The sequence below is a fragment of the Grampus griseus genome (genome assembly GCF_964374135.1).
Source record: "Grampus griseus genome assembly, chromosome: 11".
NCBI lineage: Eukaryota > Metazoa > Chordata > Mammalia > Artiodactyla > Delphinidae > Grampus > Grampus griseus.
In genome coordinates, this window is record NC_139005.1 from 45,701,739 (window position 1) to 45,729,594 (window position 27,856).

General features: G+C 53.5%; 2 protein-coding genes across 2 annotated transcripts in view; one reads left to right on the forward strand and one right to left on the reverse strand.

Annotated features, from left to right (window-relative positions):
- The window catches only part of EEF1AKMT3 (EEF1A lysine methyltransferase 3), a gene marked incomplete at its 3' end in the record, with an annotated part of 35,810 nt that extends 33,912 nt beyond the window's left edge, over positions 1–1,898 (forward strand). Inside the window, exon 7 of the mRNA XM_082665890.1 lies at positions 1,879–1,898. The remainder of the gene's footprint in view (positions 1–1,878) is intronic.
- Positions 1,899–2,887: 989 nt separating this feature from the next.
- CTDSP2 (CTD small phosphatase 2) lies at positions 2,888–27,041 on the reverse strand. Its single transcript, XM_082665739.1, has 8 exons — positions 26,468–27,041; positions 12,501–12,649; positions 10,648–10,686; positions 10,114–10,215; positions 9,456–9,512; positions 7,190–7,282; positions 6,882–7,067; positions 2,888–6,676 (listed from the first exon to the last, which is right to left on the reverse strand). The coding sequence occupies exons 1-8, from the start codon at positions 26,529–26,531 to the stop codon at positions 6,551–6,553; spliced, it is 816 nt and encodes a 271-aa protein (XP_082521865.1). The 5' UTR covers positions 26,532–27,041; the 3' UTR covers positions 2,888–6,550.
- Positions 27,042–27,856: the final 815 nt, after the last annotated feature.

Genomic DNA, 27,856 nt, shown 5'->3' on the forward strand with positions numbered 1-27,856 from the left:
GCAGCCCTTCCTAACTTACGTAAATTTAGTGGCACATGGGATTGAAAAGCTTATGTCGGAATAACTATTTCCAAACTGGGTTTCCTTCTTTCATTCCCAGTCCCTCTAACTCTCCCAGACTCCCTGCTTGCCAGGTCCTCTCCACAGTCAACAATTTGAGCTTTTACTTCCCAGACTTTTTTAAGTAAACTATCCTAAAACTCAGACAACCCATTCTGCTTCTGTCACATGACTAATATATTCCCTGTGCCTCACAGAAGAGGGAAAGTAAAATGGCAGGGCTGGGCCTGGGACGAAGAGTGCAGGGTGCCAGCAGGGGCAGGTGGGCGTGGCCTGTGGGCAGATCCTCCCCCCGGCCCCTCCCACACAGACCCAGACAGTCGTGCTGTGGCCGCCCACAGACAGGGTGGGGAGAGGGAGGAAGAGGTAAAGAGAAGTATGGATTGTGTACCATCTCTGTTCGAAGTGTGTCTAGGGTTATTAAGCACCTACACATGTCCATGGCCACACAGGCTTGAAATAATGAAAATTCCTGCCTGGTTCTTTTTTTTTTTTTTTTTTGCGGTACGCGGGCCTCTCACTGTTGTGGCCTCTCCCGTTGCGGAGCACTGGCTCCGAACACGCAGGCTCCGCGGCATGTGGGATCTTCCCGGACCGGGGCACGAACCCGCGTTCCCTGCATCGGCAGGCGGACTCTCAGCCACTGCGCCACCAGGGAAGCCCCTCCTGCCTGGTTCTTGCTCTCAAGGGGCTTGCAATCTGATTGATACACATCACTGATGAATGCTTCCAAGAGGCAAAGGAAAAAGGAAGGGCTTGACGAAGTTACATAGGATAAAGAAAAAGAAAAATAAAGAAAAAACAACCCCACCCAGAAAGGACTATCTGGGGTTTTGCTATTTGGAGGCATATTGTGCTTGTTAAGAGGAGCATGTCTGGCCATTCTTTCTTAAGCCTTGGTGGATGAACCCAGGTTTGGAGAGTATGTGCCATTATCTAGTATGGACGTTGGCAAAAAAACAAAAGAAAAGACAAAAAAACTCTCTTTGTCTACTGCTACAGCAGGACTACAGCAGAGCAGTGATGTGGAGCTGCCAGTGTTTAAGGATTTAATTTGATAATTGGCACTGCCCCACCCTGTGCTGCTTAGAATTGCCAGGAAATATTTGTTCAGGTTTTCTTCAGACCCTAGATTTCAGTCATTAAAGGCAAATGCTGTGACCCAACTAGGGGAAGGGGACAAGGAATTCATTCCTTGGAGAGAGGTAAGAGTAAACCTGGTAAAAGTCAAACCAGCTGGCACTAATTAGAACTGTGAGTCCAGAGGCCAAAAGCAGTCCCATTTTCCAGCAGGGACTTGGCAATCAAAATGCTCACTGGGCCAGGGTCCCTGAAATGCAGGAGAGGACATGCTCAAAGCAGGGACTTTGCCATACTGGATAACCCAGGAAATGTGATTGGGGGACTGAGCAAAGTCCCCCAAAGCTCAGTCTCTCCCTCCCTCCTCCTCAAGTCCTAATTTATCAACTCAGCACCCTTTGAGACCACTGCACAAACCGCTGGGCGGGGTGCAGTTTTGAAATCCCAGCTTAAAAGCTGGTGGCCCTTAATTCTTACCAATACTCCTAGGAATGGACCCCAAGCAGAGGAAGCTGGTGTAAATTTCTGCCTTGCCCCACACCATCTCTTTGAGATGGGTGAATCTTTCCAAGCTTTTGAAAGTGTGTCCTATGTTTAGTGGTCTCTAGAAAGCACCTCGACTTCTCAGCAGGAAGTTTGCAAAACTGGCCACAAACTCCTGGTTCAACCCTTTAAAAGCCTCATCCGAGAACACAAAGCCAAGGAAATTTTAATCTCCTCTCTTTTGTTTCTTTCTAGTTCAAGTAAAATTGCTCTATTGACGTGCATCCATAAACCATATAGAACTTACCTTGCCTTCGCTCTCAGCGGTCTTCCCAGTTTTCTGGCGGGTAAGCACTGTTGAGGAACCACCCAATGCTGGAGGTTCCAGGTCCTGCTGCCTTACCTTAGTAATGGCTGCGCATACACTGGGTTATATTTGCTTGCATTTGCATCCTAACTGCATTTTCCTAGTCCTGGCCAATCACAGCCAACCTAGCCCTGGGCTTGACTTATTCAAACCAGAGAGAAAGCTGTATCTGTTCCTATTCAAAACAGCAAAAACAAGAGCAGACTTTTAAAGGCTTCTTTCAACTCCAGCTCCACACCCTGATCTAATTGATTTTTTTAAAGTGCACAGCCCATCAATAATGCAGGAAAGAGGGTGGGAGGATATGAAATTTGCCATATTGTAGATATGAATGCATTACACCGATGACAGGAAGCAGGGGCTGGGGCTGCCCCCCGCCCTCCAAGTGCATGGGATGTCCAGGCTGGCAAGCACCTCCCGAGAAGCTCCTGGGCATTTCTCAGAGGGGAAGTCTGGGAGAAGGACCTGGAGTGAGTTATTAGGTCATTCTGTTTTGCCCCTTGGGGTCTCCCTTGGGGTCATAGATCAGCCCAGTCAATATCTGAGTGCCTACTATGTGCCAAGAACCATGCCGGGCTCTGAGTTTCAAGGCTCCTAGTTTGGGGAAATCAGTAAGGGGCACAGAAGGAAGACTCTAAATCCCTTGGGGCTTCTGGTTCCTCCCCAGAAGTCAACAGGACACCAAGCATATGCTTATTAAGCACCTGGATGGCAATGCGGTTGATTCCACATGGGGGCCAGGGAAGAGCTAACGTAGCCCGACTTCTGTAACCTTGAGCAAAATCCCTGTGCTGAGTGTGCGGCTGGTCCCCCAGCTTGGGCGCTCCAGCCTCGTCATGACAGAGGCGTTTTAAGGGAAGAAGGGGGGGGTAAGTGCCCGAATGAACAACAGGAGGGTCAGGAGGCAGTGCCCATTCACGGATGGGTTTTTTAAACCCACTTTTATTCATTAATTGTAAGTAGTACAAATATTCCAAAAATATAAACAGACACTTAATGGCGTCCTACATTTCAAGTTTTTGAATACAAGTTTATCAAACCATGAACCTGTGAGCAAGGTAGTCAGAACCCCACAGCCCAGTCACATTGGGAAGCAGATCTCCCCCACCCTCCAAACGGTATCTTGAAGGGGGTTGCGTGGCACGACGTGGAACATGTAAAATCTGAGATACTACAAGCAAAGAAGCTCACGGGGCGCAAAGAGGAGGGTCTGCTCCAGGGGCAAACCCCACAGCAGTAAAGGAATGGTGCAGGGGGCCAGACCCCTGCCTTCCCTCCCCTGCTTGAATGCAAGTATTTACCAGTATTAAAATAAAAGGACAAAACTAAAACCCCATTTTACAAAAAAGGCGACTGAGGGACAGTAGTGGCAAGTAACTGACTGAAGACCTGAAGGGGAAAACAGGCTTACTTTCCGCAGACACTTGACCTTTCTGGGACATGGGATACAGGACAGCCTTACGGGGGGGTTGCCTTATTGAATGAGGCCTCATGAACAGGGTAGGGGTAGCAAAACAGGACGGGATCCATTTCCCAGGGAATGACTGCCTTTAGACTTCCCATGCTTTTAGCACAGAGAAGTTTCTGGGCCACTGTTAACAGAGGTGAATTTGTAAAATGGTCAAAATCTTTGGGAGGCAGGAGGGAATTAAACAGAAGGTCCCAGGTTAACTGAAGGCAAATTTACTCAACCTCGCTATAGTAAGGGACCCATGGACCTACAGAGTGTCCCCTCTACAATGTGCAGAGTGGAAACTCTTACCTGACCCTTTCCAAACCGGTCCTGTGTCCAAAGCTCCCCCTATGAGAGGGACACGAACATCAGGCTTTTGATTTAGAAGCCCAATCAGAGAGACACACTGTGTCCCTGAAGAGGCACCTTAAAGAACTGAACCTGGCAGGTGGGCAGATTCCTGGCACGGCGTGAACTGGGGTCGACCAGGCCTGGTGGCCTATTGCTTCCCGAAGACCAGCCTCAAACAGGAAGGGCTGGTAGGAAACCCCGGAAGAGATCCTGGGGTGAACTGGCTCCCTCTCAAGCTTGCCTTCCTCCAAAACTGAGTCTGGCCTGATTCCTCTAAGGAGCACGTCTTGCAGTCATCTCTTGCCCCTAACACACTGTGAAACTGGAGACCAGAAGGTGCATAATGACTTCAGGCTGGCTCTGGTCCACACCGATGGACCCTGCCTAGACCTATTTGGCTGAGCTGCCTCTCCAGGGAAGGGAGGAGAGGGTGAGTGGGGGTGTGGCATTTCCGGTGAGGAACTGCATGGGGGCAGGGCAGGGTTCTGGCGAGAACGAGGCCTATGGAGCCAGGCTTCATGCAGAAGCAGCGGGGACACTGCCACCAAGCCATCCTGGGCTCTGGTCATGAGTCCCTTGGAACACCTGGACAAGTCTGATAGGAAAGCGGGTGGCACCAGCTCTTCCTTCACCTGGAGGCAAGGAGACCCAAAGCAGGGCAGAAAGGGGCCTCGGAACTGGATCAGCTTAGAGCCTCTTATTGCTTATTTAGTCAGAAAAGCATAGCTGGACCCCATGGCAGACTTGGCCCAAGGGCTAATCCTTAGGATGGGGCTTGGGAGAGAGGCCCCTCCTGCAATATTAGGATAGAGGCCTAGGCCAGGGCCTTAGAATCAGAAGCTCCCACTTTCCTTCAGGAGGTGTCGCTCCCGGCCAGCCCTGGAGCCCTCTTCCCCTACCTGCATGAAGCAGGATCCCACAGGCACCAGGGAATGATGCCTGGGAAATGATCACATGGGCTTTGGGGACCCTGTTCTACTCATGTGATACCAAAGGGAAAGACAAAGCCTCACAACCTTGGGACAAGGAGGGGAGGTGGCATCACAATGCTAGAGAAGGATGCTAGGCGCTCAGAACGCCACGCTGCTGTTCCACCACCTGGTCCCGGCTAGCTCCTCACACTGCCCTAGTGTGTGGCCAGTCTGAAAAGGATAATGGGGGTAAGTCCTGAGTGGGCGGTGTTCTTGCACCTGAAGCAACTTACAAATGCTTTGTGACATCTGCCTCCAGGGAAAACAGAGAGGGGGATAGGAACCCCCTCCCGCCCGACGGAGGGAGGGGAGGCCATGGCTAAGGCAGTGATGCTGAAGTGGGGCTCCCTCTAGGGGATCCCTTGTGCTCCCAATTACAGCAGCACTTCCCCTTTTGTTTTCCATCCTGGGGAAACTTCCTTTGTGTGACTTATTTTTTAAAGCATTCACTATTAAGAAACTTTGAAAGCAAAGAGACACGCAAAGCGCAGGTGTGTGAAGAGCTCACTCACACCTGTTACCATTGGCAGGAGGCACGTGCGTTACGTTGGCAAACTAAACGGTGAGAACACCCAGCCCCTCAGCCCAGGAAACGCAGGAGTGCCTGAGACCCTGGAGAGAAAAAGCAACAGCCAGGAAGGACGAAGACACCTGGCCCTGGGGGAAGACACGAGAGAAAAGAGCCCTGCCCAAGAAACAGGTGGGTGGGACCCAGAGCGCCCTTCCCAGGCTTGGGGACAAAGTCCCTGCGGCAGCACCAGCACAGAATGCCTGAAGAGCAGACTTCGGGACACATCCCGAGCCCAGCTGACCTACAAGCCAAGGGGACACACACACTCATGCCCTTGGGATTCTCCTCTTCCCTGCACCACCAGGGCCTCCCACGTTCACCTCAGGCCCAGGGCTGTAGCTCTGTCAGAAACAAAACAGCCCAACACTCCATATTTCGAAAGAGAATTTTAAAACAGAGTCAAAAGAACGGAAATCAGTTATCTGTCCTCTTCCAGGGCAGGGAGAAGACCTCCTTCCCCACAGGTTCAAGACTATGGCTAGGTGGTGAGGAAGGCAGGCCTGGCACCCAAGCCTTGGGGAGACACAGAAAGAGCCCGAGCCAGGCACTCGGCCAGAGGCTAGTGCAGCCCCTGGGCCACAGGACCTGATGGCCACTGGGGCTACCAGTTCTGGATACAAGCTTTCATCTCCCCAGAAGTGTCGTCTTTCTGTCTGCAGCAGTCGGCGAGAGAAAGGCTTCAGGAAGATGTGTGCCTGGGGCACCCGAAGGCAGCCTCTGACCCTACCTTTCTCCGTGGCATAAGCCTTACAATGCTGAGGAAAGGCCATAGGTTTGGCGACGGAGCTTTCAATGGTCTTCATCCCTATAGAGCTCGGTGGCTCTCAGGGTGACAGGAGAGGAGACAAACTAACTTGGGGAGAGTCTTGATCATTCACTTTCTCCCCCAACCTGAAACACTTACTTATATCCCGGGACCACAGTTGAAGGCAAGACACACTCATACACACACACACACACACACACACACACACACACACAAATACACTTACTCACATCTCGGGAACCCAACTCAGGGAGCAGGCAGCTCTGGTATCGCTGGTCTGATATCTGCCCACTCAGCATCTAACCTGTCCTAAAGCTCTTTGCAATCACTTCTATTTCCAGGTCTCATTTGGTGAGATGCTCCAGATTCCGCTCTGTCAGGCTGATCATAAAGGCACAGTGTAGGAAAGTCCCCTACTGGGATGGCCATTGCTTGGCAGCAGGGAAGGCTAAGGGGCCCGCAGCTGCCCAAGGCTGGTGTAGACATCCTCTGCTGCGCTCAGCTCCTCAAAGATTGGGATCAGGTTCAGCAACTCAGTGTCTGCCATGTCATCAAACCAAGACTGCACAGGCACCTGGAGAGGGAAAAGGCAGCGTTAAGTCTCCCGACCGCCACTGCTTCCCTCCCTTGCCCCAGACCCCCGGAGGCTGGCTGGTCCACCTGGGGTGGTGCCCTCCTCTGGTAAAGCCCATGGTTCCACCACCATCCCCTTCTCCCTCCTCCTTCCAGGGCAGGGACTCTCCCAATCCCTGCAATATGGGTGTATCTGGACCACTCACTGCATTCTCTGGGTGGAAGATGTAAGAAGCAGGCGAGTTGTCCAGAATGAGGGTTTTCCTCAGGTCCCTTCCCAGGCGGCTGAGGTCCTTGACATAGCAGCCCTGGTGAAACACACAGGACTCACGGAACAGGCGGGCCCGGAACACCCCACACCTGTCCAGCAGATCCGTCACAGGGTCAGCATACTGAGAAGAGAGCAGAAGCTTTTTGTTTGGATGCAGTCCTGGTTTCCCCGTGGCATCCTGTGACCTGCAAGGAGCTGCCACACCTGCTCCCAGTTCTTTACTCCCCTCCTGCCCCCAGGTACCTTGGCTAAGCTGGCAGTGAAGAGAACACATTCAAAGAGTTCCCCCATTCGTCTCAGGAACTCATCCACGTAAGGCCTCTTGAGCACGTACACCTGAGGAAAAGCAGAAAGGCTTGTTGGAGGCATCCCTACGAGGGTGAAGCCTCACGGCATCGGTCACCATCACCACCTACACAAAGAGCAGTAAGTCGGTTCAGACCTTACTCTGTCTGGACTCCCACACCCCAGCCTCTGGGACCACCTGGCTGGAAGCCTTCTGCCCCGCAGACCAGGGCACGAGCGTCACCTCCTCACCAGGCTTCTGCCGGCTCAGTGGTCCCAACCTTGACCCAGCTCAGGAAGAAACAAAAACACCTAATGTCCCAGGAGCCATCTGTTTCCGGCGGCGAACCATCAGCTGCCTCCAGAAACAAGTAATCAAGAATAGGCCTCACAGATGGAAACAGCCTATCCTGGATTACTTGAATCCAGCCACAGCCTCTGTGGGAGTTTCCTGTCCTTGGCTCTGACAGGACAGTTAGTCCAGGACCCCATCAGGCAGGGTCGCAGATACTTCCTGAAACCTCATGCCCTCGCAGAGCTTCTCTGAAATGCACCAGGGGAAAGTGACTTTTTCCCCTCAGCGACCACAGATCTGACACCCTGCAGCATCTCGCTCTAGTGACGCCCCCATTTTGTGCTTGCCCCTGACAGCCACCCCTAACCCTGGTGTCCACCTTTCATAACCTTGCACATTATGGCCTAAAAGCTTCACTGGCCGCATGTCCCTCATGGGCCTGCTGTCTGTTGCTTCCCTGTCTCCATCCAGGTGTTCTCCTCTCAGCCAGCCTACACAGGGGCTACTGGAACCACTCCTTCAAAGTTCTTTTCATCCAGCTCACTCCCTGCTCAAGTGTATGTGCCTGCCATGACTCTCCCTCCTGGAGACGGCCTGGACTGGCCATCGACTCACCAGACCCCTCCCAGCTCTGCTGCAGGAACCCTCTGCTCCAGGTAGCCACAACCGGGCCTCCTTTCATTTACCATTTCTTTTTTTTTGGCGGTACACAGGCCTCTCACTGTTGTGGCCTCTCCCGTTGCGGAGCACAGGCTCCGGATGCGCAGGCTCAGCGGCCATGGCTCACGGGCCCAGCCGCTCCGCGGCATGTGGGATCTTCCCGGACAGGGGCACGAACCCGGGTCCCCTGCCTCGGCAGGCGGACTCTCAACCACTGCGCCACCAGGGAAGCCCTCATTTACCATTTCTTTAACCTTCAACAAGTCCCTCCCTCCTCCTGGCTATTCATCAAGCTTGGCATCGTCTCAACACTCTTTGCTGAAAACGCACCTTCTGCAGGTAGACACCTCACCCCCACCCCCCACTCATGTAAATGTCATCCCTTTTCCATTATTCACACCTCTCCTTGTTAGCCAGGAGTTCACAGTGTTTGAAGATACGCCTTTTTAAAAAATCTGTGGGTTCTGTATATTTCTCTATACCCTCAACTAGACTGTAAAGAGCTGCTGTGCAGAGTCCAGCACTGGGACTGGGAGAGCACCTCAGCTGGGAGGAGGGTGGTGGGGTGAAGAAAGCTTCTAATGGACACAGGATAGTGCTGACCACCCATGGAAGCCTCAAACCCCATCTCCCTACAAGTAACTCTTCTATCTGACTATCAACACCACAGGATCCTTAACCCTGGACTGAGCAGGTTGTGTAGGGCCAGAGCCTCACCTTATTTAGATTCAAGCGCTGTTTGATAGATGTGTACTGAGTATGTATTGTGGCAGAATCCAGTGTAGGGACCCCAAGGGGAGGGGAATTGGAGAAAGCTTTACAGAGGAGGAGATGCCTTTTCTGGGGAGAAAGAAATTCACCGGCTAGAAGGAATGGGTGGGCAGGGGAGGAGAGAAAACAGCTAGTACTGACTTCCTTGTCTGTAACAGGCAGATACACCAACTCTTCAGCTTTAGAGAAAATGTATTAAGTCATATAACAGTGCTGGTCACATTCAGTAGGACCAGGGGAGATAAATAAATGATAGGTATTACTACTATTAAATAATTTAATTTTAAACAGCTTGGCTGCAAAGAGAAAAAAAGTGACAGCTAGAGGGGGATGAGGGGCTGCATTTTTTAAGATGCGAAAGCCTCGAATGTGAAAGGTTACCAATAAAAGCAGAGAGGCTGAAGTTACAGGAAAGGATCAACTGATGGAACACAAGCCCCAGGAGCAGAAGACCCCGAGTTCCTGGGCTGGGCTGGGCGTGGCCTGGCAGCAGCTCACCTGGTGAGTGGTCCCTTCGATCTCTACAGGCACTATGAAGTCAGCGTTGTTGATTGGCTGGAAGACAGAAGAGTTAATGAGTCAGCTAGTGGGAAGGGACAAGAGCCCAGCCACACCCCAGTCCCTGCCACAGCCAGTGCTCCACCCCCTGGGCGGGGTGGGGAGGGACAGATATCAGAGGCCCTAGGAAGCTCCTGCTGTCCCAACTAAGTGGCTCTCACCCAAGTACAGGCTGCGACACCCCTTCTGGTTTTCCCTACTTACCACCACCTGCAAATTCTACCTGAGCTCAGACAGTCTCTGGGCTTTCTTGAGTTAACAAACATCCTGATAAAATGGATAGGGGCATGGCCCAAGGCTGACTTAACCCCTCTTTTGTACCCCTGTACAGAGCCCTGGTGGCTGTGCTGCGACGGGGCTGGGGGGCAGCTGTAGCCTGTTGTCAGCAACTGCGGAGAGCAGGGGCTCCCACTCAACATCATTCTCTGGTGGGGCCTCCAGGTATCTGTGATGCGACTGTGGCCAAATGCCAGAGGCCGGCCCTCCTACTTCTGATCACTCTTCCATCATCAACTTTAGGCCACTTCACTGGCACCTGCAGTCAGGCTTCCAAGACAGCCCAGGACGAGTGTAAGAAGAGCTCCAGATGTCCAGTTACCTTAAAGGAGCTATGCACAAGGGTTTCATCCAAGTCAATGACCACGCAGATTCTTCCTTGATCTTCCTCTGTCACCTCCGGGAGCAGACAGGTCCCTGGAATCTAAAACCAGAGCCAGGCTACTGAGCTGCCACCAAGAAAGACTAATTTTCCCCAATAGAACTCTGGGAAGAGCTGGGCCCACTGAGGAGATGGAAGCCCCCTACTTCAACCCAAGAGAGGCGACACTTAAAGGCCAAGAGGTAGAGAAAGAAGAGACTGAGCTGGCTCCTTCCTTCAGCCTGGGACTGTGAAGTGATCCGGATACTGGAGCTGGAGGCCAGAGCTGGTGATGGATACCGGCTGTCCCCCGCACAATCTAATGCCTTGCACGTGGTGGGCCCTCAGCAAATATCTGGGACAAACAGCTTCCAAGGGCAGGGAGTTAGCCAGCCAGACACAGAGGAATGAGGGCTTCACCGCATGGGGCATGGGGTTAGAAGGTATCACTGGGTGTTGGGGCTTCTGAGGCCATACCCTGTGAGATTCACATACCTGATAAAACTGGTACTGGAGACACTGGAGCAGATCCGACTACGGGAGAAAAGAAGGTGGTCAGTGCCAGCCCACTAATGCCTTTCCTGGTTGTCTAAAGCCCACTCAGGCCTGGAGGGGAATTTTCTCCCCAAGACCCCAGCCCCCTGGAAAGCTCTGACACGACAAAAGTGACTTTCCTTAAGAGCTGGGCAGGAAAGGGGCCAAAATCTTCTTTCCACACTCGGCCTGATGCAGGATGGAGAAGGAAGTGTCCCTGTTCTCAGCTGCCGTTGCCTCTCCAAGGAACAGGGGACTCAAGCAGCTGACGCAGGGACACAGAGTCAGAGGCAGAATCAAAATCGGAACTCCTCACTGTGGAGGTCTGGCCTCTTGCTTAGTCCCGAAACCCAGGCTTCTCTTTGAGAACATGTGTTCTCTCCATCCTCCTTGGGGGCCTCGATTAGGGGGAGGTGCACTGAGCCCCTACAAAGCACAAGTAAGCCAATGTGAGCCCACACTGTGGGTCCTGAAACGTGAGGGGAGGTAGAGTGCAGAGAGCTCAGAAAGCCTCTTCCCGCCTTCGGCTAATAAGTAAAACGTTATAATGTAACAAGTAAGTGATCTTAATGGAAACCCTGAAGAAAAATTAAAATCCTAGCACTTAGAAAAACTTAATGTTGGCATTTCAGTGCATTTCCTTCAAGCTTGCTTTGGCAAGCAGTCTTTTTTCTTCATGACATATAATTTTGCATTCTGCTTTTTTTTTTTTTTTTGGGGGGGGTGGTACGCGGGCCTCTCACTGTTGTGGCCTTTCCTGTTGTGGAGCGCAGGCTCCGGACGCGCAGGCTCAGTGGCCACGGCTCACGGGCCCGACCGCTCCGCGGCATGTGGGATCTTCCCGGACCGGGGCACGAACCCGTGTCCCCTGCATTGGCAGGCAGACTCCCAACCACTGCGCCACCAGGGAAGCCCTGCATTCTGCTTTTTGACTTAATGTTGCAACTCAATACTCTTCCACATTGTTGTGAACTCTTAGTAAAAATTAATAGTTCGGTTAATACCGTCATGTTGTACTTCATTTAACCATTGTCCCCTTTTGGATAATGAGGTGATTTTTCACTGATGTACGTATCTTTAGCCTGGTTTTGAAAGAGAGGAAGGACAGCTAAACCTTGGTGTTTCAGAAAGAAGTACAAATGGCACTGCAGAAAGGAGGATTTCTGTCCCCCGCCTCTGAAATGCCAGACGTATCTTCTGGTAATTATAAGAATCAAAGACACCCACACATTTCCAAATGTCTCTCACAGGTACAGGTGATAGTGCTGGAAGGGGTTATCAAGAATGTGATAGAATTTCAATTCCTTGGTTCCCTGAAAGCCTAGTAACTTGGAAGGTATTTTTGCTTAGTTAAAAATAAAAAACAACAATCACAGGACTTACAACCAGAGAGATCTGAGTTCAAACCCTGATACTACCACTTATTAACCATTAACTACTCAGCGGCTACACACACCCTCTGAGTCTCAGTTTCCGTCTGTGAGGGGAATCCTGTGGCTCTCCTCGCAGGGCTGCTGTGGGTCACATGAGACAACCTACGCAAAGCACCCTGCACGGTTCCTGGAACCTGGAAGGATCTGGACCGCGGGGCCCCTCAGAAACCACAGGGACACCCAGATGGCCCACACCACAAATGGGAATCAACAGGAAGAAGATGGACCACTATGGGAAGGACAGAGGAAGGGCCTCCTCCGGGCCACAGATCTTCCAACTCAGGCAAGGCTGCCCTGTCTCCCTGCCGTGGTTGCGGGGACCCCCACTCGCTCACAGCAGTCCCGTCCTTGCTGGCATCACACCACCCTGGATCCAGCTACCTTAGCAATGGTGTTGGCTTCCTCCTTGTATGCGGAGAGCTCAGTGGAGGAGCTTGACTGGCCAACATGCTGGGCGCGAAAACAGCAGAAAAGGGCCTTGAAGATGTTACGTCCACGAGGCTTCTTAGGAGAGGACTTGGAGACCAGGCCTAGAGTGGAGGGAACGACAGAGGCGTTAGCTACAGGGCGTCTGTCCACAAATACCCACCCCCATGCTATATCCCCTCTAGTTTATAAGCTCCACTGGGGCACAAGTCACGTGCTTGGCGAACAACCAAATACAGTCAATGGTGAAATGTACATGTTTATTCCAACATCTTCTCTGTAAACTAGAAACAGCAGGAATGCCCAGTCCCTGGTTTGGGAAGTGAACTGCAGAAAACTTGCTCTTCGTTCCGTGGGGGTGAAGGGGCACTGATGGGCCAGCTGTAGAATCTACTTTGGTAGCAGCACACTGAGGGAACACGCCAAGGTAATTCACAAAAATCCTCCCTAACACCAGTTCCCAGAATACTACCCATTCTAGAGAAGGGAGTGAGCTAGACCGCTTCAAGTCGGTGCAGCTACAGCCCTGTTCTAGGTCAGCTTCCTTCAATCCGTTAGTTGGCAGCACTGAGCCCAGGCTAGAACAACAGACTAGAAAATAGAACAGCTTCAGCCCCAAGAAACTACAAGTTTCATTCACACCCTTGCGTCCATCCCACACTCCAGTCACTTTCCTTAACACTCCCTCCCCTCAAAGACCACAGGCATATCACTCTCTTGGGACACATACATCCAGCGCTGGGTTCTGCGTTGACGTCCCTGCTTCTCGGCTACAGCTGCTAAGTCCTGCCTTGACAGTTTGGGCTTTGGAAATACAAAGCCATTTTAATAGAAGGCTTGGCAAGGCAGCCCCAGAATGGCCAAGCTGATAGAAAAAGCTACAGGCATTTACAGGATCAACCAGAAATGGACTTCGGAAAGTCTTTTTCAGGTTCCTTTTATTATTATTATTTTTTAATTGGAGTATAACTGCTTTACAATGTTGTGTTAGTTTCTGCTGTACAGTGAAGTGAATCAGCTATATGTGTATATACACCTCCCTCTTGGACCGCCTTCCTCCCCTCCCCCCACCAAGCTCCTTTTATTTTACAGGAACTGTGCCGGCAACTGTTGAGGATGAGCAGGGAGCCAGGATGGGTACTGTGGCCAGGAGGTGGCGCCGCACAACCGCTGCCAGAATGGTCCTCAGCCACAGGTCTCCTCTCCGGGGGCCAGGGCGGGGGCCAGGCCTTGGGATGAAATCCACCCCACTCGGCTTTAAAGCACAGGGCAAACTCCTGTGCAGGGAAGTAAGTGCCAGAAATGTCTCTGCCTTTATGTAGGCGGGGGGGGGGGACGACGACCAGAACGTGGCACTGAGGATAACCTTCCCCGTGCTGTTGGGTTTAAGAAGGGAAAGGGGGGGCAATGTGGTGAGCCCCCCACCCCAGCAAGGCCAAGCTCCCTGGCTCAGTCCTCAGAGTACATGCTGTACCTGCACGGAGGCGGCTCTGGCAGAAGAGGTGATGGGAGAGCCATTAAACACCCAGTTACTGGGCTGCCTGAGCCCCTGGAGAGGAGAGAAAACCAAACTGTTCCCTGGACCAAAGGTGAGGCCGCTGACCCTCAGTCAAAGGGCAGCCAGCACTGCCCCAGGACAACCGACTCAGCTGTGGCTCAACAGGAAGGCTGAGGGCTTCCTGCAGGTGCAGGCTGGGCACCCCAGTCCGTCTGGTCCAGTGCTCTCTCCTTTCCCTCCCTGGGTCAGACAGATCCCTTGACACTGGTATGACCATTAGAAACCTTTTAGAAAATGTTCAGGCTTCCCCAGCAATTAGCCTAAAAACCTGGATATCACTCTCAAGCTCCTGGCCCTGCTGGAAGAGTCAAGATTTCCAGGGACTGGGGATTTTGCCCTGAAGGAAAAAGTTGCGTTGGAGGCCTCGCCCAAGGCCCCTGAGTCCAGGAGACAAACTTGAGAGCAGAGCCCAGTACTTAAAGACAGCAAGATGAGAGGTTCCTCGGACCCTCTCCTACTCTGAATAATCTATCCAGAAATCGGAAGGAAAGGACAGCTTCTCCACCTGCCTGTACGGCCCACCCTCAATTCCGAGCCCAGGGACGCAAGCAGACGCTGACACAAAGCTCTAAGACCAAAGCTGAACCATCCCTTTTCCTTTGGTTTACGGTTTCTTCATGCAGAACCACAATCAGAGGCTTAACCCGGGCACTGAGCCTTTCTTAAAAGGCCACACAGCCCAAGCCTCTCCTGAAGAGAGGCCATCAAGAACGCACTCAGCATCTTAGTGACAGACGCTGTGAAGGCTGAGTAATCCTGAGAGGCAGGGGTTGAAAGGGGCAGCTGGCTGGGGCCGTGGAGAGGCCTCGCCGGTGCCCCCTGCGGGAGGCCCAACAGGCAGGAGCGCTCCAGCCTCAGACAGGGAGCTTGGGAGGGGGCAGGGGCGCTCCTCAGCTGGTTCGCACTCTGCAGGGGATGAGGTCTTCTTAAAACACAATGCGGCCAGGCAGCCCCTGGGCCTCAGAGACCACAGATGCCTTGACCCCGGGGGCAGGCGCTCAGAGCAGAGCAAAGAGCTGTGGCGCCTGGGGAAGGGACCCCGGACCCACAACAGCAAGGTCAGCACCCCAGGTGTTCCTCACTACCCCTCCCCCACTGGGGCCCCACTTCCCTCAGTCCTTCTCCAGGCTGTGTGTCCTCCTCACCTTTACAAACACTGCCACTGACGATCAGTGGCCATCAGGGCCTCTTCAGCCTCCCCCTAACATGGCTGCCTCCTGACGGGGCCTGCAGTGGCCTCAGCTGGGTACATTCACTGGCCTCTGGCTTCTGAGCAGCAGGTGCTCGTGACTCTGGCTGAGTGAATAACTCTGGGGCCTCTAGGGCCTTTGTTGCTTCTACAGAGCCAGGACCTGTGGAAGCCTTTGCTGGTCTGCAACCGCCCAGAAGAGTTAGAAACAGAAAGACTCCCTCCCTTACGAGGACAGGGAAGTGGGCTATGACGAGCTGGGCACCTGAGGCAAGCCACTCGGTCTTTCTGGGCCTTGATCATGTTTACTGAGCACCAGTGATGGGCCAGGCCTGTGTCAAGACACTTGACATCATTACTTCATTTAATCCTCACTACAAACCCATTTCTAAGCACTAATCCCCCATTTCACAGAAGGGAAACCAAAGCACAGAGAGCTTAAGTAACCTGCTTGAGGTTACACGGGTAGTAGGACAGCAGAGCCAGGATCTGAACCCAGATCTGCCTGAACCCAGAAGCAGGGCTCTTAACAACTACTCTGTAGGGTCCCCTACAGCTCAGGCATCGTGTACGATTACTCCTGCAACAGGTGGGAAGTGGCAGTGCACTCTTAAGATCTCTCAAGTGTGTGCCCTACTCCTCTCTAGGCTGGGCTGGTGAAAGATCAGTTTGGGGTCCAGCCCCCCTCCTTTGCTGTCCTCTTGGGCAGTCCATGAAAGGTGTAAGGGGTGAAATAGTACAAGGCTCCCTTCACCGCCACCCCGGCCCTGCACCTGCTCCGACTGGCAGATACCTCTGGGAGATCAAGAGGACAATGTGGGTGCGGGGGGAGGAACGTGAACCAGGAGATTTGGTCCAAGAGCCACTTTGTTGAGGGGGTTTAAGGATGAGGGGATACACCCAGAGAGGGATCTGAGACTCGTATCAAAGAGCCTTTCAAAGGACTCCTTTCAACCAGCGCTCAGCACTGTGTCCCTGACAGCCAGGTGCAGGTCACCCCCACCCCTCCGTGTGTGACAGGAAGGGGCAGTGGCCCCTCCCGGGAGACGAACACTGGCACAAGAGGGTTTACAGGCCGGTGAGGATTTCATTGCACAGGTTTCCCCAGTGAGGGAGGGCAGGATTCCAGTGGGTACCACAAAGCTCCATTACTGATGTGCATCTGTTCTCCCGGCTCCGAACATCTGGTTTGGGGCTGAATGTCGGAAAGGACCAGCACAGACCTAACGGGGGGAGCTCTGGCTCAAGAAGAAAGTGCGCAGGTTGCTGAGAACAGGGAAGCCAAGCCACCCCTTCATCTCACTGCTGTGAGGCTTCCTATGGAGGCAGGATGTGAAGAGAAGTGGGGATGTGGGAGGTATTCCCCCTCCCCCTCCCCCCAGGATCACCTGGGCTGGGGTCCAGGCTCTGCCAGTTACTACTCAGCCACACAGCCTCTTTGCGCCTTAGTTTCCTCATCCGTTAACTGGGATAACAGCAAGACCACTCTGACTGAACACAGTAACGCACTGTGCAGACTAAACTTAAATGCCGTGCTCATTTTCACATTATCTAAGGGGAGATGACCACTCCTTGGCAACACTGTGGCCACCCACCCAGCATGTGGTTGAAGCTCAAGAACAGAAGATGAGAAAGGTGCCAGAGGAACTCTGATCGTGAGCAGGTTTCAGAAAGTCAAAACCACCCCTATACCTTCTCCCAAATTCACCACAAAACTTGTTTTCCAGTTGCAAACTCCTTGGCTGGTCTCTGCAAGTAACAGGAAAGCAGGTGAGGTTGTTCCACTTGAGACAAAGAATGCCCTCTCCCCTTGTGTCCACCATCACTGGCCCCCAAGAGGCACCAGGTGGGGATACTATTTGCCTCTGACTCTCAAGGAGCCTGTGCGCATACATGTATGCGTGTACACACACATGCGCGCACACACAGATGAAGACTGGCTTTGCCTGGACAACACTATTTTTAATCTTCTTCTGAAGGTCAGGTTGAGATATCACTGTTGCCAACAACACAGCTTTGTGTCCCAGCAAAGGAACTCCTCACACATCTGCCTGGGATTCGGCAGAAGGCAAGCTCTCAGGCTGTCGGATTTTAACAAGCCCATTCATGCAGAAGGATGCTTTCTTGCTTCATCTCTCAGAGTACTTCTTTCTCCACCATCTCTCATCCCCCCACAGCAAAGGATTTAGTCTGGCTATCACTATAAAATGGCCTCCGGAGGGGCCTCCCTCCCCTCAGCTTTTGGAGGGAGGAGAGTATCTGGAGCATTTCTGGCCTTTCTTGGCCAGCTGCCTGGGCCTTGCAGCCAAGATGCATGTGATTGGGGCTCCCCGTGGAGAGGAGTCCTCCCAGGTCCTCAGCAAGGGGCATCTGTGCCTTGGCTAAGGACAGGCCCTAAAGCGCCAGGTGGACAGAAGGACTCTTGGACCATCAGGTGAGTCAGCAGGGGAACAAGAAGGTGAGAGATGCCTAGACATCCCCCACACAGGAAAGACTGGAAGCCAGAGGCAGGGTGTATCAGTTTCCACAGTGCGCAACTGCTGACACTGCTCTCTTCAGGTGACAACGCAGGGGGGCCTCACCCAGCTCGGCACCAGTTCCTGAAGTTCCAGAAAGCAGCTGTGAAGTTGACATCATGGACTTTTTTTTTTTTTTTTTTTTTTGCGGTACGTGGGCCTCTCACTGTTGTGGCCTCTCCCGTTGCGGAGCACAGGCTCTGGACGCGCAGGCTCAGCGGCCATGGCTCACGGGCCCAGCCGCTCCGCGGCATGTGGGATCTTCCCGGACCAGGACACGAACCCGTGTCCTCCGCATTGGCAGGCGGACTCTCAACCACTGCGCCACCAGGGAAGCCCAGCATGGACTTTTAAAAAGTAGTTTTAGCCATGTTGTTTGGCTCACACCAGCATGTTCTACACTAGCACCCTCCCTGCGACCAGCAGCCAGGACGTCCTACCTACGCAGACGTCTCCATTAGTTCCCCTTCCCTGGACAGGACAGCTCCCTGCCTCTACCTGTCTTCTAAGAGAGGAGGGCTTCTTTCAGTCCTGGGTCCTTAATGCCACTTGTGGGGTGAGGGTGGGGGACCCGGTCACTCACTGACTAGCCTGCCTTTTCCCTGCCCCTCCAGCAGTCGTCACTGATCTCAACATAGGGCCTCAACTTCAGGACCTTCCCTCAAGAAGCACTAAGTTTTGGAAGCACGGGATCCCTAGCAACTTCTAAAACAGGATCAAGATACTCTGTCAATTTCCAAATCAGCCTTTAAAAGAGTTATTGGCAGAACACCCGCCTGGGCAGCTGTAACATATTTTAGAAACATGCTGGGGCTGGGGGTGGGTTCCCAGAAGCAGCAACAGGCCCTGGACCAGAGCAATTTCCTCACGGATACGTCAGCAGCAGGCTCAGCCCCCAGCCCCACACCAGAGTGCTCTTGGTGGATGTCAGGAAGTGATGTGAAGTGATCTGCTCACAGCAGCAGCAGGGATAGACCTGAGATGCCATCCAGGAAAACCCAAAGGGCTGGACCCTGCCCTTGTTTTACTGTATGCAATGCCTGCTAGAGCAGAGATGTCATTGTGGGGGACTGGAAGCCATACTTGCCCGCCTTGAGCCTCCCGCTCCTCCTAAGGAGGTGCGGAGCAAGGCCCTGTGGGAGGCCGAGAGGCTAAAAGAAACCTGCCAGCAGGACACAAACACCCTCTTAGTGGCTGTTTCAGCCCCTGACTTGGTTCTCTGCCCGATTCCTGAAATGCTTGGGTCTGGTGGAAGACCTGAAGAATCTAGTGCCTCTTTCCTCTCCAGCTAAGAAGCCTGCTTTAGGTGACATATGCATGAGAGTGAGATGGAGGAAGAAGAACGAAAGCTCAGGACAAAGCAAGGGACCCTCAACCGTCTCTCCTCTGACCAGTGAACAACAGAGTGGTTACATAGGTGCCATGGACTTAGGCTTAAATCCTGGCTCTGCCACATATAAGGTGTGTGGCCTTGGGCCTCAGTTTCTTCATCTGTAAAATGGAAAGACTAACATTACCTATATTACATAGAGCTGTGAGAATTACAATGCGGTCTGGGTGTGTCCTGACCCTAGTAAAACGCTCAGTAAATCTCAGCTGCTAGTCATTCAGTACAAAGCACTTTCATACCTTTATCTCACTCAGTCTCAATCTCAAAATGTTCACAGTGAAAGAGAGCACAGAGATTTCTTCTCATTCCAGAGGTCACAGAGGAGTAGTGGCAGGGTCAATCCTGGGAAATGGCCTTTTCCAGGACTCCACAAAAACCAATCCCAGTCACACACACTCTCACACTCTCTCTCTCTCTCTCTCTCTCTCACACACACACACACACACACACACACACACACACACACACACACACACACACACACACACACACACACACACGCGCGCGCTCGTTGAGGGTGGCCAACCGGTTCCTTCCGTCCTTCCTCTCATGGCTGGCCCCTGCAGAAGGAATGGAAGCAGCCTGCCAGGGAGTCTGTCCCACCTACAGGGTCACTCACCTACTCCTCCCACACCCCAGCTGCATCTGGGACCAGCCCACCAGTATAGGTGTGTCCGCTGAGAGAGCACTGAGCTGGAGTCAGGAAGCCTGGCTCTTGCCCCACTTCAGCCTCTCAAGCAGCCTTGTGGTCTCACCTAAGGCACCACCACCCTGGGTTGTTTCCTCGCAGGCCGATCAGAAAAGGTCTACACTGCATGGTGTCTTACAAGGTGGCTTCAGATCCCCTGAAAGCTTGAACAGGCACTCTAAAAAGTGGAATGCGCAACGCGAATGAGAGGCAGTGCGGGTCAGCGTTAGGTTTGACTCTGAGCCAGTCCTAGCTGACACGAACCAGCCACGTTCCTGTGGACAAGGTGCTTGGGGTTTCTCAGCGGAGGTTTTCCTCACTTGTCAAGTGGGGATCATTCCTATCTCACAACGTCATTGTGAGGCTCAAGTGAGACACTATCAATAGATATAAAAGGCTAGGGCAGTGCCTGCCCCACAGTGAGTGCTCTATAAATATCACGTGATCATTACTGGTAAGTGGGGATCACGACTCTGTCCATTCACACTCAGAAAACTTTTGGACTCCCCTTTAGGAGCCGCAGGATCTTTAACAAACAGGAAAACTGGATCCCTCCAGGGACTCTTCCTGCTCAGGGCTAAACAGGCAGCTGGGGCCGCTGCTGCGCTCACCTGGCTCTTCTCCAGGGACACCTGTCAGAATCACAGGGAGCATTTGGAACACACGGATGCCCGGCCCACCTGCTCATGCTCTGATTCAGTTAAGACCCAGGTGGGGTCTGTATTTTTAGTAAGTGTCACAGGAGTTTCTGATGTGTGTCCCTGGCTGGGAGCCAATGTCTAAAGGTTGCCAGTGGTCCCTGACTAACCCCTGCAGGACTGGAGGGTGATTCAGCCAGAGTCCCCGTGGCCCCTTTCCCCACCACATCTCACTGGCTCAATGTCTCTGCAGGTCTCAGGGGACTTGCACCCCAGAGCCTGATTTTCCTTTCTAGGGGCACTCGCTCTAATCCGTCACAAGGCAAAACACCCAAGCCTCCTGTCTCTTCCTGCAGGTCCCTGTTCCTGGGAAGGAGGAGCCCTAGCCCCATTCTGCCATGGAGGCAGAAGAGCTGGGACCCACGTCCTGGGAAGGCACTTCCACACACCAGCGGTATGTGCTCTGAGCCTTCCCATGAATCTGCTTGGCTCTCATTGGGGTTGGGGCCACATTTGTTCCCTGAGAACTGTGTGGGTGGGAAAGAGCAAATTCTACAGGATGCGAAAACTATTCATATGTCAAGAGAGAAAAAGAAGGTAGTGAATAAAGAGAGAATAAGAGCAAAGCCTGATTTGGGGTGGGGGGCAGGGTGGGAGGGGAGGACGGCGCACCTGGGAAAAGAAAGGAAATGCCAGCAGGTCCACTGAGAGATCGGGTTTAAGGCTATAACCCTTAGAACAGCTGACGAATATAAAACAGGACATCCTTGCACCTCCTGCCCAGAAGGCCATGTGCTCGCTGGAGTACCCATTCTGTAATAACAGACCTGGTGCAGGCACACTCAGACCTGAAGGGCTGGGCACTCTGCCAGACAAAGAAACTCTGTTCTATTTGGCCTCTGGTCCAGAGAGGCTTCAAGTTCTAAGTCAACTTCTCCACTTTGATTTCTACTAGTTCCTTCATAAGATTTGCACGTTAATAAGCTCATCTGCATCCCAGTTGGGAACTATTCCTCCATTTCAGAAGAGGGAGGGAATCATGACAGAGCCACACCCAACCCGGTGTCAGCAGGACAAGTGAGTTAATTCTGTGCTTCCCGAGCTGGCTGGCCTGAGACAGGGTGAAAAGCAATTTAATGCTGAGTTTGTGCTTTCTCAAGGTTATACCCCAAAACCACAGCAGCAAAGACATAGCTTAAGAACATCTATTTCTCTTCAAAATCCCAGCTTCTTTTTCTTTCCTTGTTACTAGCATTCCTTGAAGAAATCTGAATCTCACTGGGTTCTTTAACTCTCAAAACAAATGCAGACGGTAAGAGAACGCAGCACACAGTTGTCTCAAGTCTTCATTACATCCACTTCTGAGGGGCCGGGCAACTGCTCACAAGGTTTAGACTTCAGAGACTCTTCATAGGAGGTGCGTGGCTCCCCGGCCTCCTCCCATCCCAGATGCCCAGGCGCCAGGCAGGATGGCAAAAGCCCCAAGGCACATGCTACTCACATAAAATCCCATCCTATGTAACAGGGGCACAAAGAAGGGGTCTGTGCAGCAAGGCTGTTTGTCAGTCTCAAAGGGTGATTCTTCCAGAAGGCCTAAGCCCTCACATTAGTGTCCCCTCTGACCCCCGGCCACCTGTCTTTAACAATAAAACCCACATGACCGTGTGCTGTTTGCACTATGTCCTTGGGGGAATGGAGGAGAACCGGAGTGGTGGTCTAGCTGTCTAAAAAGGAAGGACATTAACATCTATCAATTATCTGCTAAGTACAAGGCATTGGAGAAGGGTAGAGACCGATACTCCTATTTTATAGATAAGTCACCCAGCACAGTAAAGTGATTCGTCAAGTCTCACTGCAAATAGGGATTTGCATCCAGGCCTGAGGCAACCAATTTTGCTCCTGGAGCAATTCTTCTGAACACTTCTAACTGCTGCCCCTGCCCCCCAATCCCCTCTTCACCCTGAGAGACAAACTTCCCAAGATGGTAATAAAAGATAATAACCCAACTTACCCAAAAGCTAGGAGGAAGAAAGTTGAGGAGAAGGGGAAGAGATATATACTTACATATAAATACGTATTGTCTTTCTCTTGCTTAGTTATGAACACATGTATTAATTTTCCACAGAAAGGCTGGGAGCATCAACTCACCTTGGCTAGAAATGTGACTTCTATCGTATTTACCGTTTTAACAAAGTCCGTGTTCATGAGGGATTTGGAAGGTCCCACTGAGAGCATGAAACGGGACCTCTCTTCCACCCAGTTTAAGACCCCTATAGTTGGGAAGGAGGAGACAGGATTCAGGGACACTACCACCCCTTGCCGTGTCTCAAGGGGTTTTCACAGCACTTCCTGAGTCCTGGTCCGTTGCAAGCTCTGCAAGTTAAACTCAGCAGCAGAATTGCGAACTCCCAGTCCCGGGATGGGGCATTTACAAACGTTGCTGCTGAGTTAGCAGGGCTCCCTTGGGTTGCTTCGGGAGAGAGCAAACAAGCTTAAGTCACCACACAAGCCCCTACCTCACTCCAAGATGGGGGAACAACTCCAAAGGAGACAGAGGAGCGAGACTCAGCAGCCACAGAGGCCAAGGCTGAGGCTGCGCAGGGAGGGGAGAGGCTCCAGTGGGGCGGGAGGAGCCAGCTGCGCACACACACCCTGGATGCTCACAGAACAAGCTAAGGAGGAAAGCCCCAGGGAGGCTGAGACTTGGTCTAAACTTTTCAAGGTAAGGGCCTAGCTACAACCACAGCGAAAGGTGTTTAAGCTTTTACATGAGAGAGAGAGGCAGAATTTCTCCCTTATGGGGAGAAAGCAAGAGTTAGAAAAACCTGCCACCTGCCTAATTCTTAGGGGTGCTCAGTTACCAGAACCTGTTGTTCAGTTCTACATGTGAAAAGACAACTCAAGGCATCATCATCCCCTCCCTGAAAGGAAGGGGCTCAGGCCTCACAAAACAAAACAGGTCCCAACTCCCCCAGAGGGGCTGTGGGTCACTCAAGCTCTGGAGGAACTTGCCTCCGCCCTCTCATTTCACACGGGGAGGTTATAAGGTGGGCCCACTTCCCTGGTTTCTCCCCATCTAGCCTCGAAGCCCGAGGCACAATCTCCCAGCAATGGGGCGACACCCTCGTATGGGGCTGCAATAAATGGCCATTTTCTGGCCACACTGATATTAACTTTTCTCTTTTACTTTGGTATCGTACACACCCCTATCCTTGCTGTACCAGGAAGCCATTTCACCCTTCTGTTTGGGAAGATGATCCAATTTGGGTCCTTTTATCATCAATGCTTTCAGCAACTTTGTTTGTTCTGCTTCCCCTACTATAATTACTTTTGAATCATCAACACACCCAGCCAGCCTTAAAGCTCCCAGAACAAAATGCTAAAAAAGAAGAAAAAAAAAACCTGCAATGGCAAACAACTGCACTAAAAAACCGCCCATGCTAGGAGCAATTTGTATTTTTCTAGAAATTTACTGATTAATAAACTGCCTCAGTACTCCTTCCCCTTTTTCCAAAGGGAGGCAGAGCCTAGAAATGGGACACTGTGGGGAGGGGAGAGGGCACGGAACTCCAAAGGAGCTAAATAAAACATCTGCTCCCCACCCCTACTTTTATTTTATTTTATTTTATTTTTTTAAAGATGCAGGATTTGTTTGTAAGTGATGAGGGATTCAGAAAGTTGGTTTGCTGGTTGCTGGATGCCCAAGCAGCCTAGGAAGAAAGTATGTCTTCTCTGGAATGCAGTCAAATTACACAGGGGGGAAAGAGAACCCCAAGCTGTCCGCTTGAGAATTCAGATTCCTCCAGGGATAAGTCTGAAGGACAAACCACACAAAAAACGAAAAACATAACTCTAAGAAAAATCCAACCAACATCAGCAGCTGAACACTGTCAAGAAGCCAGCTGCTTGCCTTCTACTGTCATCTATTCTGTTCCCTACCACTTGCCCTGGTGGATGAAACTTCCAACTCTGATTTGTAAGCTGTCCCTTCAGAAGTCCAGCTTTCCCTCATTCCTGGTGTGGTCCCCTCACTGGGAAGGCACCCTCCTGAGCCCCACCAGGAGGAGAGGACCAGAGTAGGGAAGCTCAGGACTCTTCTTTCCCTTCTCATCAACACTGCCCCCTCTGGAATCCTTCCACATCCACATTTCTTCATTTCTGGCTAGCACTTGGAGTCCCTTCCTGAGATGAGGTTAGGAAGAGAGCGGGAAGAGTCCGAAGTTAAGTTATAAACACAGAAAGCCTCCCTTCTTCAGCCCTCAGCACAGCTGAGCAGGCAGTAGAGGGGTGAAGTTGTAGCCTGGTTAGTGATGCAGTCAGGAGAGCATCGGGTCAGGGTCTTTTGCGGGGGTTGGGATCTGAGCAGGCAAGGCTTATTTAAAGTAGGGCCAGCGATGCAGGAAACACACACTACACCCTGCCGCCCCCCTCCCCCCCCATTGCACCGGGGAATTAGGGAATGGCTGAAACCACCAGGCCAGCCCGTTTGCCCCTAGGCAAGTTGGGGGAGCTCCTTGGGACCGGGAACCCCTGAAATAAATGATCTGCTGACTAATGTTGCCAAATACGGGGATGTGGGGCTATACCCAGGCTCCACAGCTGGGCCCCCCCCGCAGGCTCTAGGCCTCAATATGTTCAAGTGCAGCACTGGCCCTTCTTGCCCTCTTCTGGGGGCGTTGAGGGGAAGGGCAGGGACGCTCCGAATTTGGGCCCAAGAGCGTGATCTCCCCAGCCTCAGGCCAGGTGGCCCCAGTCTGGGAAGTTCTCCAGAAAAAAAACGCTAGTCCTTACTCCCCGCGGAAATTCTGTCCACTATTTTAGACACATTCCTCAAGGCCCCGAAGAAGAACGTGGGGGAGGGGAAAAGAGTTTCGGGGCCTCCACCGTGACCAAACTCAGAGATTCCACCCTCAGGCCTCAACCTTTCCCCCGCCCCCAGGAGAGGCCTCGGCCTCATCACCCTCCGGTCCCCAAATCCGCCCCCGAGAGGGCCCGCGACCCCCCTCGTGTCTCCACCCGACCCGCAGGAAGGCGGGGGCCGCGAGCCGCTGCCCACGAAGAACTCGCACTTTTTCGCGGCGCGATTCAGAAACACGCCGGGTCTGATGCCATCCGGCGAATTATATAACCAGGGACACCAATCTCGGGCTAAACAAACGCGGCTGTGTGTGTGCGGCGGCGGCTCCGGGGAAGCGCACCGGGGCAGGGAGGGGCTCCGGCCGGGCCTCGGGGTCGCGCTTGTTTGCTCAGCGAAAGAGGCAGGAGGCGTCCGGGCCAGAGTCCCGCGCGCCGAGGTCCCAGGCCGAGCGCAGGGCCGCGCGCGGACCAAGTCCGGTCAGCCAGAGCTCGGCCCCTCCCCCACCGCGGCTGCCCCCGCCTCCGGGCGGTGAACTTGGTCCCAAGTCCCGCCGGACGCCGTCACCGACCACTGCCTGAGCAACCTCGGGCTTGGGGGCGGGAGGGGTGGGGGCTGGGAAGTGCTGGACTCCAGTCCCGGCTCCATTCTAGCTCGGGATCGTCCGGGACCCCCTCGTTCCCCTCCCCTCCCCACCTCTCTCCCCGCGGTCCTGGGGCAGCCGCGCGCTCTGGTGCGGGAAAGTGACGACCCCACCCCCCAACTCTGGAGAGGATGGGCGCGAGTGGACTCGCGCTACGAGCGCTTACCCCTCTGTCTCTCTGCCCGGGGGGAGGGAGTGCAGGACAGAGTGACAGCTGCGCGGATGACGCCCCTCCCCCTCGGGCGCTGGGAGCCCGGGGCCCCGCGCAACCCTCCCCGGGGCCTGGGTGCGCACCAGGTCGCAGAGGCGGATGGAGTAGGGGGTCGGGTGGGAATCCCCCACTCTGAGCCCCGGGAGATCTGGGGCCGAGACTCGGGTTCTGGGCTGTACTAGCCCCCTCCCCGCCCGGGGGCGACGCAAAGTTTTGGGAAGTTGCTGCCCCTACCTTGCTTGGTGAGCACCAGGGCGTCTTCCCTCCGCGCCTGGGTGATGATGGAGCCGTGTTCCATCTAACAATCCCGCGGGCCCGGGCTGGCTGGGCGGGAGGACGCGCGGGCGCACAGGCTGGGCTGGGCTGGGCTGGGGGGCCTGGGCGGGGGCCCGCTCCGGCTCCGGCTGCCGAGACTCGGACTCCCACTGCTGTTCACATCCCTGCTCTTGTTCCTCCCCTGGGCCGGGAAGGGAGGCGGCCTGTACGGAGAGCGGGAGGCCCGGGCAACGGCTCCCCCGGTTGCCCCCGGCCCCGATCCCCCGGCGGCAGCTCCGGGCTCCTCAGTTTGGGTCCAACATGGAGAATCCGGAGCGAAAACAAGAGGAGGAAATGGGACACGGGGCGGTTTCCAGGCTCCCCCCTCCCCTCCGTACTCCAGATAAACAACCCGCGGCTGCAGCGCCCACCCCCGCGCGCCTCCAGGATCTCAACCCGGCCTCTCTACAGCCCGCTGGCGCCTCCCGCTCCGAAGCACCGTCATAGGCCCCGGGATCCTCCACCTGTGAGCGGCCCGGGTTGCGGAACATCCGGAGCTTTGCAATTTTGTTACGGAAAAAGCGAATCCCCGAGGGGGGTGGGGTAGCGGGCGGGCAGGCTGGCAGGGGAGACTTGAAACCGCTCCGGCGTTCCGATTGGCCCCCTCCGAGAAAAGGGGCGTGACCCCTCCTTACTATGCGGTGCGAGGACCCAACAACATTCCAGACGCTACGGCCACGCCCCCGGGCCACTCCCCCCCTCACCGGGCTGCGGCCTCCCAGCCTCCTCGGCCACACCCCCTTCCCAACTACTTAAAAGGACACTCCAAAGCTCACGTTTCCCTACTTTGTGCTGGGGTGTTCCCGTCTGTGCAGTTCTACGTGGGTAAGGTAGAATGGTTCCGCCCTTCCGGTAACCGAGCAAGCCGCGAAGCCTAACTCACGTCGGGCCAGGATGAGAGAGAGGGTTCGGACAGTTGTTTTACTTCCTATTTGGCGCTCGAATTGTGGACCCACTGTTTCACATAAGAGTACAACCATCGAACCCTGAAAGGGATATGTGTGTGTGTAGGCGGACTCAGGACCTCAGAGAATGAGAGCTGTAACTGACCTCGGGATGGTCTGACCCCCCCCCCGCCCCACTTCAAATGAGACCTAAGGAGCCAAGCTTTGCTCAAAGCCACTCACTTATTCCCATTCAAGTCTTCCCCCGCTTTCTTCCCCTCCTCCCAATCCAGCCCTGCCCGCCTCGCTCCCCCTCCCTCACAATCCCAGCCTCAGTTTAGATGGATAGAGGTCTTTAAGGGTAGAGCTTCAGCTCTGTGGACTCTTGCTGCCCTCCCTCCTTGCTTTTAGGCCCCAGGCACCT

Coding starts and splice junctions, on each gene's coding strand:
- CTDSP2 (XM_082665739.1), bottom strand. CDS start 26,531: ATGGAACACGGCTCCATCATCACCCAGGCGCGGAGGGAAGACGCCCTG. Junction 10,216..10,647: donor TCCAGTACCAGTTTTATCAG/GTATGTGAATCT, acceptor CTCTGGTTTTAG/ATTCCAGGGACCTGTCTGCT. Junction 7,068..7,189: donor TCACTGCCAGCTTAGCCAAG/GTACCTGGGGGC, acceptor CTCTCTTCTCAG/TATGCTGACCCTGTGACGGA.